The sequence below is a fragment of the Dendronephthya gigantea genome, unplaced genomic scaffold (assembly GCF_004324835.1).
Source record: "Dendronephthya gigantea isolate DGI-Jeju-01 unplaced genomic scaffold, DenGig_1.0 000002F, whole genome shotgun sequence".
Classification (NCBI taxonomy): Eukaryota; Metazoa; Cnidaria; class Anthozoa; order Malacalcyonacea; family Nephtheidae; genus Dendronephthya; species Dendronephthya gigantea.
In genome coordinates, this window is record NW_021163012.1 from 1,927,495 (window position 1) to 1,939,579 (window position 12,085).

The following is a 12,085-nucleotide window of genomic DNA, read 5'->3' on the forward strand; positions in this document are numbered from 1 at the left end:
CCAAGCGAACAATCTTCCTCTACCCGGCATAATCTAATAGCTTGCCGGATCACACCAAATATATATATATATATATATATATATATATATATATATATATATATATATATATATATATATACACCCATTTGCAAAAACGTTGGCTGCAGATAGATATATAGATAGATACTCGAAATCTAATTAGAATTGCATATGTTGTGTAATATTATAGAAATCCCATGCAAATGTAATCATATACAATTCTAATTAGACTTCGAGTATCTATCTATCTATCTATCTGCGGCCAACGTTTTTGCAAATGGGTATATATATATATATAATAATATTATATAATATATATATATATATATATATATATATATATTATTTATCCAAGTTTTTGGTATTTTATTCTCGTCTTATTAGCTCTATTTACTTCGGTATATTGAGCACTCTACTCATATATGATTCTAAACACACAGGTATAGGACAAGGCTAATGGCTTGAACGTCGTTTTAATTTCTCAATCTCAAATCCGGATTTGGTGCATATTAAGCGTCAAACATCCTATTGAAAAGACATACAACACGATAAACTAAAACAAAATCCCGGGACATATTATGTTTTCGACGAAATAAATAAAAATTGCGCCAGAATATGCGAGAAAAATAGCATAGTGTAGTGTCATTTCAATTCACTCTCATAAACAAATCGCGTGTATTCGTTTGATTGTGAATTAATAGTTTGAGAACTATAGTTGATTTTGATATCCATTATTTTCTCTGTAATTGAATAACCTAAAAGAACGAAAGCGCAATGGGAATCGATGAATCTATTGGGAGTGGTGTCTTAAAACCGCGCCTTCTTTTTTAACCGACTAATTACATCGATTTGAAATTTTTTATCTTTCTTGCTCTTTAGGTGGCGGGTGCGTTGATGTAGACAAACACTGTCAACTTTATGCATCTCAAGGATTCTGCCACGAGCCGTTCACAGCACGAGCAATGCGAACTTTGTGCCGAAGATCATGCGATCTCTGCCAAATGTAAGTAAATGTACATTAGGGAGTTTTAAGCTTCACGCAATACGTGAAACGGCAAACGCCAATCGAAGAAAAATTCTTTTAGGATAAAAGGCAATAAAGGGCAAACGGACTTGATATTTTAAAACCAAGGAACAATCAATATTTTTCAAATAAAAAATATGAAACCGCCAAGAAGTTAAACAAAAAGTCTGAATGTTTGATCTCTCACGCTTATGGTATGCTCTGGGGAAAAGTGAAAACTAGGCTGTAGGCTTCTTATAGTTGACTATTGTAAAAATAGTATGTATATATAGCTTCATAATCATCTTCCGTTCGCTAATGAATGATTTTCCGTTTCTAGGACTTAGCAAAATTACTGCAACACTGGAACCACGCTTTGAATGTATTTTTCATCTTATTCTAATTAAATAATTTAAACGTAATTTACGCTTTGCATGCTTTAAACGCTTTCATTAACATTGTAATTGTGTTTCGTATCGTAAATGTTAACGCATATTAAAGTTAAAGGTAATTGATTAACATCTTCGTACGGACGAAAAAGTATGTCTTTGAGTTCTTTCAAAGAATTTAATTGTTGGCATCGCTATGAGGTAAACTTTGTATGGTAAACTAGCTTTGTATATGGTTAACTTGTCAATATTAACTTATTTTAATCTTAAATATATTTGCTTGCTTGCTTAATTATTAAATATATGTATTCAAAATTAATGGTGGATTGTTTTGTTTATTATTTCCCGAATCTGAAGCATAGTCCTGAATCGATTATTTGTATCCGAATGACCTCCGAGAAAAGGATAAAGTAAAATAGGTAGCAAAGCCGTTGAACACAAGAGCTCCTGGTCTATATAGTTCGAAGTTGGGTCGCTCGTGGATTAAAAATTTTCATTGCAAATGAAAATACAGTAGCATTTGAAAATCGCCAGAGTATATAGCAACAATTCTACCTTTTCTTTTCTCAGATAGTTTATAATAAAGTAATAATTTCGATGGAAAAATACGTACGTTGATAGGACTAAAACGATCGCTTGACCACTTGCAAAACTACTGCGTTTATCTCTTATCTGCTGATCGTGCGGAAGACCCGACCCCAATTTATTGTATCGAAAGTTGGTATGATTACGGTGACATTTTTTGTACTAAAAACGGTGCTTCATTTTTTCAACGGCAGCATACTTATCATACTTATTTCGGAGATATTAAATGTATTTATTATTAAATAATAAAGGAAGTTAATGTTATACGGGTCTTCGTATCGTAGTGTCTCGGGTCTTAGGACGCTGGTCCGGTCGGTTACTTGCCCCCTCCGGTGAGTATAAATATGAGCCCAGTTTGCCTGATCGAGTTGTTAGTTGCTTGCGTGACCCATCCCTCCCTTTTCCCTAACGACTTCACGCGATGTTGTGAACTCTACGGGAGAAGCGTCTTATTAATCTCGCTGGGGTTTTTTTGTTAGTTTGTTTTGCAGGATTAAGCACAGTTCTTTTCACACCCGTTTTGGTCGTTGAATTGGTGTTTGGGGTAAAGGTAAATTCATTAATGATCGCCACATTTACAGGTATTTTTCTTCTTTTTGCGTGTGTGTGTACTTTGATGTTCGTATCGTTTATTCCACGGTTTCACTTCAGTGACTCACGTGTGACAGTTGATCACGGGATGGAGGAGGTACCGTTAAAATAGCATGGTTCGTAGAGTTATTATCTGCGCCGAAAACAGCAAACTCAAAAGAAACACCGTTTCACCCCTAGCCCGATCGTTTCGCTCGGATACCGTCTCCATCCCTACCGATCGGCAGCGGGCAAAATATAGTGTAAGAGCTGGTGTGCTATCGTACTGATGTGAGCCTTAGGATCCGTTAGAACGTTAAGTTGAATTTTCGGAAGGGATACGAAACGGTTGGGTGTTCGAAAGACGAGAATGCATTCAGAAAAATGAATTAGCCTTTCCAAATGATCTGTTGGCGTAGTTGTGATTGCTCAGTCCTTCGACTTCATGCAAGAATTTTTCATTATGACCTCTGAGGAATAGGTAAAGATGAAGAAATAACCATAGGCGTTTGACACAAGAACTTCTTGTCTAGTGGTGAGCGCAACGTTCTCCTAAGTTGTAAAACGCGGTTCGAATCGTGACGAAATTTTTTTCCCCTTTTTTTTACTATTGCTGGAAAGAAAAGGGAGAAGTAGAAGAGTTAAGATGAAACCTTTTACTATGACTTCTGATGCCAATACATAAGGTATGCATAAAGTATTAAGACTTGCGGCTAAAGAAAGGAATCCAGTCCGGGCTGTGATTTCTAGCTTATCTGGAAAATCTTAAAGGCAAATATATTCAAAAATAAACCTGACCCTCACCGTAAACCCTAAAACCAGAAGGCATTGTAGATGCAATTATTTCAAAAATGAAAAAGGCTTTAAAAAATTCCAAAATTTGAAATTAATAAAGATCATACCAATTAAGGACCGAACCGGGTTATTCCGCGCACAGAGTGAGCTCGTCACGATCGCATGGGCAGATTTTCAACGGAAGGTTTTCAAAAATGCGAAACATTTGCACCGTAACCATTAGCTCCACCAAGCCCTAATATGAATGGTTGAAATGCATTGCCTTTTCTTTGCTTTCCTTCTGATCAGTATTATAACTGCTACGGTACACAATGTTCTTCATTCTTTGAGGGACTGCATACCTGTCATACTTTTTTCAAACTATTGCCCCTGAGGAAACCCGAGCAGTTGTTTTGGAAGGGAAAAGCTCCTGGCGGGTGTTTTACAGACCATTAAACATTAGGAAAATTAAATTAGCGCTAGTTTCTCAACCAAATATCGTGGTGACTCTGGTGGCGAAGGACTCGTGAGTGGTAAGTCGATGGTTCGAATCTGATAAGAAATGTTTTTCGTACTGATCTAAAAAAATATTAAAATAAATTAAGGAATGGCGAGCCTTAGTCGCCTTGTAGCCTAGTTGACATTGCTTTTGCAAATTGTAGAGCGGTAAATACGCTCTAAGGCATCAGTGATAAAATACGAATTAAAGATGCCAAACAATTGCACCGTAACCATTAGCCCTCATATGAATGGTTGATATGCATTGCCTTCTTTTTGCATTTCTTCCGATCAATAACTGCTGTGGTAAGCACTGTTCTCAATTTAGTTTGCTTGTTGAATAAAGCGATAGATTGCGTTCTATTTTGAACTTATTCACCGTTTAAGCTAAACGGGCTTGACACAACCGGCCCCTGGTTCTTAAGACAATAATTTCGCAGACTGAGAGAGTTGGTTCAAATGTTCTTCATTCACTTCATTTCTCGCGCAGTCGCAGTGAGCGAGTTATAATCCCATAATCACCACATTAGGCAATGTTATATATAGTAAGCCTTCCACTGATGCTGACTGGAGTCATAAACACTGCGTTTAGCAATATTCCATCTTTTCCCTAAAAAGGAAAAGGTGAAATAAAAAGTCTTGACTTTTGCGACCAGCACCGATGGACCCCGTTTGATAAGTTGTAGGATCGAATCTCTGCGATATTCCATCTTTTCCTGTCGAAGAAAAGACGAAAGCCAAAAAAAACTTTCGTCTTTCACCATCAGCAGTGGTGGCCGAGAAGGATACGACAGTGGCTAGTCCATAGGGGGTGGTTCAAGCCCTTGCAAAGCCAGAAAATAATTTGCGACTTCTTATTTAACTTCAAAGTCTTCACCACCAGCACTGATAGCCAAATATTAAGATTTAACAGTCTTAAGTCGAAGAAAGGATAAAGTAAAATAAAAAACATTTATCTTTCACCAGCAGCAGCGGTGGCCGAGTGGGTTAGGACAGTGGTTAGTCCATAAGCGGCGGTGGTTCAAGCCCTTGCAGTGTCAAAACATGAGTTGCGAGTTCTTATTTAATTTAAAGACTCCAAAGAAAGGATAAAATGAAATAAAAAACTTTCGTCTTTCACTGCAAGCACCGGTGGCCGAGTGGGTTTGGACAGTGGCTAGTCCATAAGCGGTGGAGGTTCAAGCGCTTGCAATGTCAAAACATGAGTTGCGAGTTCTTATTTAATTTAAAGTCTCCAAGAAAAGGATTAAGTAAAATAAAAAACTGCCTTCTTTCACCACCAGCAGCGGTGGCCGAGTTGGTTAGGACAGTGGTTAGTCCATAGGCGGTGGGTAGTTCAAGCCCTTGCAGTGTCAAATATTGAGTTGCAAATTCTTATTTAATTTCAAAGACTTGTAAGAATAAGGTGAAAAAATTCTAAGTCTAAAAAATTCTAAGTCTCACCATCAACACTGATAGCCGGTGGTGAGACTTAGAAAATTTAAAAAGTCTTAAGTCGAAGAAACGATTAGGTAAAATAAAAAACAATCGTCTTTCACCACCAGCAGCGGTGGCCGAGTTGGTTAGGACAGTGGTTAGTCCATAAGCGGTGGTGGGTTCAAGCCCTTGCAGTGTCAAAACATGAGCTTCGAGGACTTGGAAAATTTAAAACGTCTTAAGACGAAGAAAGAACTAAGTAAAATAAAAAACTGTCGTCTTTCACCACCAACAGCGGTGGCCGAGTTGGTTAGGACAGTGGTTAGTCCATAAGCGGTAGTGGGTTCAAGCCCTTGCAGTGTCAAAACATGAGTTGCATGAAAAGAATAATTGGAAGAAATTTCAAAGACTCGGAGTTTCAAAAAATAATTGAAAGTTGAAAAATGGAAAAAAAAATTAGAAGGTTCAAAAAAACAATTGGAAGTTTCAAAAAGAGAAAAAAAATTGGACTGTTGAAAAAAATTGGAAGTTTCATAGAAAATTAAGAATTTGAAAAAAAAATTGGAAGTTTCATAACAAATTCGGAATTTGAAAAAAAATGGAAAGTTTCCAAAAAAATAGAAAAAAAATTCAAAGTCAAAAATAATTCTAAAAGACAATGCAAGAGCTTGAACAAGGTGAGGAAGGGGGGAGGGAGAGAGAGGAGGGGAGAGAGAGAGGAGGGGAGAGAGAGAGGAGGGGAGAGAGAGAGGAGGGGAGAGAGAGAGGAGGGGAAAGAAGGGTAGAGAGAGAGAGAAGGTTAAGAGAGGGAAGGGGAGGGAGAGAGTGGAGAAGAGAGGAGAAAAGGGGAGAGCATACATCCAGACTCACCTGTTTTATACTCTTTCTCTCCCCTCCTCTCTCTCTTCCCTCCTCTCTCTCTTCCCTCCTCTCTCTCTTCCCTCCTCTCTCTCTCTTCCCTCCTCTCTCTCTCTTCCCTCCTCTCTCTCTTCCCTCCTCTCTCTCTCTTCCCTCCTCTCTCTCTCTTCCCTCCTCTCTCTCTCTTCCCTCCTCTCTCTCTTCCCTCCTCTCTCTCTCTCTTCCCTCCTCTCTCTCTCTCTCTTCCCTCCTCTCTCTCTTCCTCCCCACCTTGTTCAAGCCCGTGCATTGTCTTTTGGAATTTAATTTTCCGACTTTCAATTTTGTTTCGAATTAATTTCGAATTAATTTTAAATTTCTTTCTATTTTTATTTGAAACTTTCAATTTTTATTTGAAATTCCGAATTTGTTATGAAACTTCGAATTTTTTTCAACTGTCCAATTTTTTTTTAACTGTGAATTTTTTTCCTCTTTTTGAAACTTCCAATTTTTTTTGAAATTCCGATTATTTTTAACTGCCCAATTTTTTTTTTGAAACTTCGAGTCTTTGAAATTTCTTCCAATTATTCTTTTCATGCAACTCATGTTTTGACACTGCAAGGGCTTGAACCCACTACCATCTATGGACTAACCACTGTCCTAACCAACTCGGCCACCGCTGCTGGTGGTGAAAGACGAAAGTTTTTTATTTTACTCAATCCTTTCTTCGTCTTAAGACTCTTTTAAATTTTCCAAGTCTTTGAGACCATCTCTTCACACTGCATGGGCTTGAACCCACCACCGCATATGGACTAACCACTGTCCTAACCCACTCGCCCACGGCTGCTTGTGGTGAAAGACGAAAGTTTTTTATTTCATTTAATCCTTTCTTGATAAAATACGCTGTAAGGCATCAGTGATAAAATACGCTGTAAGGAACAAGTGAAAAAATACGCTGTAAGGCATCAGTGATAAAATACGCTGTAAAGCATCAGTGATAAAATACGCTGTAAAGCATCAGTGATAAAATACGCTGTAAAGCATCAGTGATAAAATACGCTGTAAGGCATCACTGATAAAATACGCTGTAAAGCATCAGTGATAAAATACGCTGTAAGGAATCAGTGATAAAATACGCTGTAAGCCATCAGTGATAAAACACGCTGTAAGGCATCAGTAATAAAATACGCTGTAAAGCATCCGTGATAAAATACGCTGTAAGGCATCAGTGATAAAATACGCTGTAAGGCATCAGTGATAAAATACGCTGTAAGGCATCAATGATAAAATACGCTGTAAAGCATCAGTGATAAAATACGCTGTAAGGCATCAGTGATAAAATACGCTCTAAGGAATCAGTGATAAAATACGCTGTAAGTCATCAGTGATAAAATACGCTGTAAGAAATCAGTGATGAAATACGCCGTAAGTCATCAGTGATAAAATACGCTGTAAGTCATCAGTGATAAAATACGCTGTAAGAAATCAGTGATGAAATACGCTGTAAGGCATCAGTGATAAAATACGCTGTAAGGAATCAGTGATAAAATACGCTGTAAGCAATCAGTGATAAAATACGCTGTAAGGAATCAGTGATAAAATACGCTGTAAGGAATCAGTGATAAATACGCTGTAAGGAATCAGTGATAAATACGCTGTAAGGAATCAGTGATAAAATACGCTGTAAGCCATCAGTGATAAAATACGCTGTAAGGAATCAGTGATAAATACGCTGTAAGGAATCAGTGATAAAATACGCTGTAAGGAATCAGTGATAAAATACGCTGTAAGGAATCAGTGATAAATACGCTGTAAGGAATCAGTGATAAAATACGCTGTAAGGAATCAGTGATAAAATACGCTGTAAGGAATCAGTGATAAAATACGCTGTAAGCAATCAGTGATAAAATACGCTGTTAGGAATCAGTGATAAAATACGCTGTAAGGAATCAGTGATAAATACGCTGTAAGGAATCAGTGATAAATACGCTGTAAGGAATCAGTGATAAATACGCTGTAAGGAATCCGTGATAAAATACGCTGTAAGCCATCAGTGATAAAATACGCTGTAAGGAATCAGTGATAAAATACGCTGTAAAGCATCAGTGATAAAATACGCTGTAAAGAATCCGTGATAAAATACGCTGTAAAGCATCAGTGATAAAATACGCTGTAAGAAATCAGTGATAAAATGCGCTGTAAGCCATCAGTGATAAAATACGCTGTATCGCATCAGTGATAAAATACGCTGTAAGGAATCAGTGATAAAATACGCTGTAAGGAATCAGTGATAAAATACGCTGTAAGGAATCAGTGATAAAATACGCTGTAAGGAATCAGTGATAAAATACGCTGTAAGCAATCAGTGATAAAATACGCTGTAAGGAATCAGTGATAAAATACGCTGTAAGGAATCAGTGATAAATACGCTGTAAGGAATCAGTGATAAATACGCTGTAAGGAATCCGTGATAAAATACGCTGTAAGCCATCAGTGATAAAATACGCTGTAAGGAATCAGTGATAAAATACGCTGTAAAGCATCAGTGATAAAATACGCTGTAAAGAATCCGTGATAAAATACGCTGTAAAGCATCAGTGATAAAATACGCTGTAAGAAATCAGTGATAAAATGCGCTGTAAGCCATCAGTGATAAAATACGCTGTAAGAAATCAGTGATAAAATACGCTGTAAAGCATCAGTGATAAAATACGCTGTAAGAAATCAGTGATAAAATACGCTGTAAGAAATCAGTGATAAAATACGCTGTAAAGCATCAGTGATAAAATACGCTGTAAGCCATCAGTGATAAAATACGCTGTAAGAAATCAGTGATAAAATACGCTGTAAGCCATCAGTGATAAAATACGCTGTAAGCCATCAGTGATAAAATACGCTGTAAAGCATCAGTGATAAAAATACGCTGTAAGGCATCAGTGATAAAATACGCTGTAAAGCATCAGTGATAAAATACGCTGTAAGGCATCAGTGATAAAATACGCTGTAAAGCATCAGTGATAAAATACGCTGTAAGGCATCAGTGATAAAAAACGCTGTAAGCCATCAGTGATAAAATACGCTGTAAAGCATCAGTGATAAAATACGCTGTAAGGCATCAGTGATAAAATACGCTGTAAGGCATCAGTGATAAAATACGCTGTAAAGCATCAGTGATAAAATACGCTGTAAGGCATCAGTGATAAAATACGCTGTAAAGCATCAGTGATAAAATACGCTGTAAGTCATCAGTGATAAAATACGCTGTAAGGCATCAGTGATAAAATACGCTGTAAAGCATCAGTGATAAAATACGCTGTAAGGCATCAGTGATAAAATACGCTGTAAAGCATCAGTGATAAAATACGCTGTAAGGCATCAGTGATAAAATACGCTGTAAAGCATCAGTGATAAAATAAGCTGTAAGCATCAGTGATAAAATACGCTGTAAAGCATCAGTGATAAAATACGCTGTAAAGCATCAGTGATAAAATACGCTGTAAGAAATCAGTGATAAAATGCGCTGTAAGCCATCAGTGATAAAATACGCTGTAAGAAATCAGTGATAAAAAACGCTGTAAGCCATCAGTGATAAAATACGCTGTAAAGCATCAGTGATAAAATACGCTGTAAGGCATCAGTGATAAAATACGCTGTAAAGCATCAGTGATAAAATACGCTGTAAGGCATCAGTGATAAAATACGCTGTAAAGCATCAGTGATAAAATACGCTGTAAGGCATCAGTGATAAAATACGCTGTAAAGCATCAGTGATAAAATAAGCTGTAAAGCATCAGTGATAAAATACGCTGTAAAGCATCAGTGATAAAATACGCTGTAAAGCATCAGTGATAAAATACGCTGTAAAGCATCAGTGATAAAATACGCTGTAAGGAATCAGTGATAAAATACGCTGTAAGGAATCAGTGATAAAATACGCTGTAAGGAATCAGTGATAAATACGCTGTAAGGAATCAGTGATAAATACTCTGTAAGGAATCAGTGATAAAATACGCTGTAAGGAATCAGTGATAAAATACGCTGTAAGGAATCCGTGATAAAATACGCTGTAAGCCATCAGTGATAAAATACGCTGTAAGGAATCAGTGATAAAATACGCTGTAAAGCATCAGTGATAAAATACGCTGTAAAGAATCCGTGATAAAATACGCTGTAAAGCATCAGTGATAAAATACGCTGTAAGAAATCAGTGATAAAATGCGCTGTAAGCCATCAGTGATAAAATACGCTGTAAGAAATCAGTGATAAAAAACGCTGTAAGGCATCAGTGATAAAATACGCTGTAAAGCATCAGTGATGAAATACGCTGTAAGCCATCAGTGATAAAATACGCTGTAAAGCATCAATGATAAAATACGCTGTAAGCCATCAGTGATAAAATACGCTGTAAAGCATCAGTGATAAAATACGCTGTAAAGCATCAGTGATAAAATACGCTGTAAGGAATCAGTGATAAAATACGCTGTAAGGAATCAGTGATAAAATACGCTGTAAGGAATCAGTGATAAAATACGCTGTAAGGAATCAGTGATAAAATACGCTGTAAGGCATCAGTGATAAAATACGCTGTAACGAATCCGTGATAAAATACGCTGTAAAGCATCAGTGATAAAATACGCTGTAAAGAATCCGTGATAAAATACGCTGTAAAGCATCAGTGATAAAATACGCTGTAAGAAATCAGTGATAAAATGCGCTGTAAGCCATCAGTGATAAAATACGCTGTAAGAAATCAGTGATAAAATACGCATTAATTAAGGCATCAGTGATAAAATACGCTGTAAAGCATCAGTGATAAAATACGCTGTAAAGCATCAGTGATAAAATACGCTATAAGGCATCAGTGATAAAATACGCTGTAAGGCATCAGTGATAAAATACGCTGTAAAGCATCAGTGATAAAATACGCTGTAAGGCATCAGTGATAAAATACGCTGTAAGGCATCAGTGATAAAATACGCTGTAAAGCATCAGTGATAAAATACGCTGTAAGGCATCAGTGATAAAATACGCTGTAAGGAATCAGTGATAAAATACGCTGTAAGGCATCAGTGATAAAATACGCTGTAAGGCATCAGTGATAAAATACGCTGTAAAGCATCAGTGATAAAATACGCTGTAAAGCATCAGTGATAAAATACGCTGTAAGGCATCAGTGATAAAATACGCTGTAAAGCATCAGTGATAAAATACGCTGTAAAGCATCAGTGATAAAATACGCTGTAAGGCATCAGTGATAAAATACGCTGTAAAGCATCAGTGATAAAATACGCTCTAAGGCATCAGTGATAAAATACGAATTATAAATGCAAACAATTGCACCGTAACCATTAGCCCTCATATGAATGGTTTATATCCATTACCTTCTTTTTGCATTTCTTCCGATCAATAACTGCTGTGGTAAGCACTGTTCTCAATTTAGTTTGCTTGTTGAAAAACGATAGACTTGCTTTGTATTTTGAACTTATCCGCCGTTTAAGCTAAACGGGCTTGATACAATTGCCCCTGGTTCTTAAGACAATAATTTCGCAGACTGAGAGAGTTGGTTCAAATGTTCTTCATTCACTTCATTTCTCGCGCAGTCGCAGTAAGCGAGTAATAATCCCATAATCACCACATTAGGCAATGTTATATATAGTAAGCCTTCCACTGATGGGGTGACTGGAGTCATAAACACTGCGTTTAGCAATATTCCATCTTTTCCATAAAAAGGAAAAGGTGAAACAAGAAGTCTGGACTTTTGCGACCAGCACTGATGGACCCCTTTTGATAAGTTGTAGGTGCGATATTCCATCTTTTCCAGTCGAAGAAAAGACCAAAAGAAATAAAAAACTTTCGTGTTTCACCATCAGCAGTGGTGGCCGAGAAGTTTAGGACAGTGGTTAGTCCATAGGGTGTGGTTCAAGCCCTTGCAGTGCCTGAAAATAATTTGCGACTTCTTATTTAACTTCAAAGTCTTCACCACCAGCACTGA

At 37.1% G+C, this 12,085-nt stretch overlaps 1 protein-coding gene across 3 annotated transcripts in view; it reads left to right on the top strand.

Moving 5' to 3' along the window:
- Positions 1 to 1,724, top strand: part of LOC114533086 — an 89,972-nt gene extending 88,248 nt beyond the window's left edge. For all 3 annotated transcript variants that reach the window (XM_028554671.1, XM_028554681.1, XM_028554677.1), the window contains 2 exons: positions 901 to 1,024; positions 1,365 to 1,724. In XM_028554671.1, the coding sequence (XP_028410472.1) occupies positions 901 to 1,024; positions 1,365 to 1,371 (131 nt within the window). In that variant the 3' untranslated portion in view covers positions 1,372 to 1,724. The remainder of the gene's footprint in view (positions 1 to 900; positions 1,025 to 1,364) is intronic.
- The last annotated feature ends 10,361 nt before the right edge of the window (positions 1,725 to 12,085 follow it).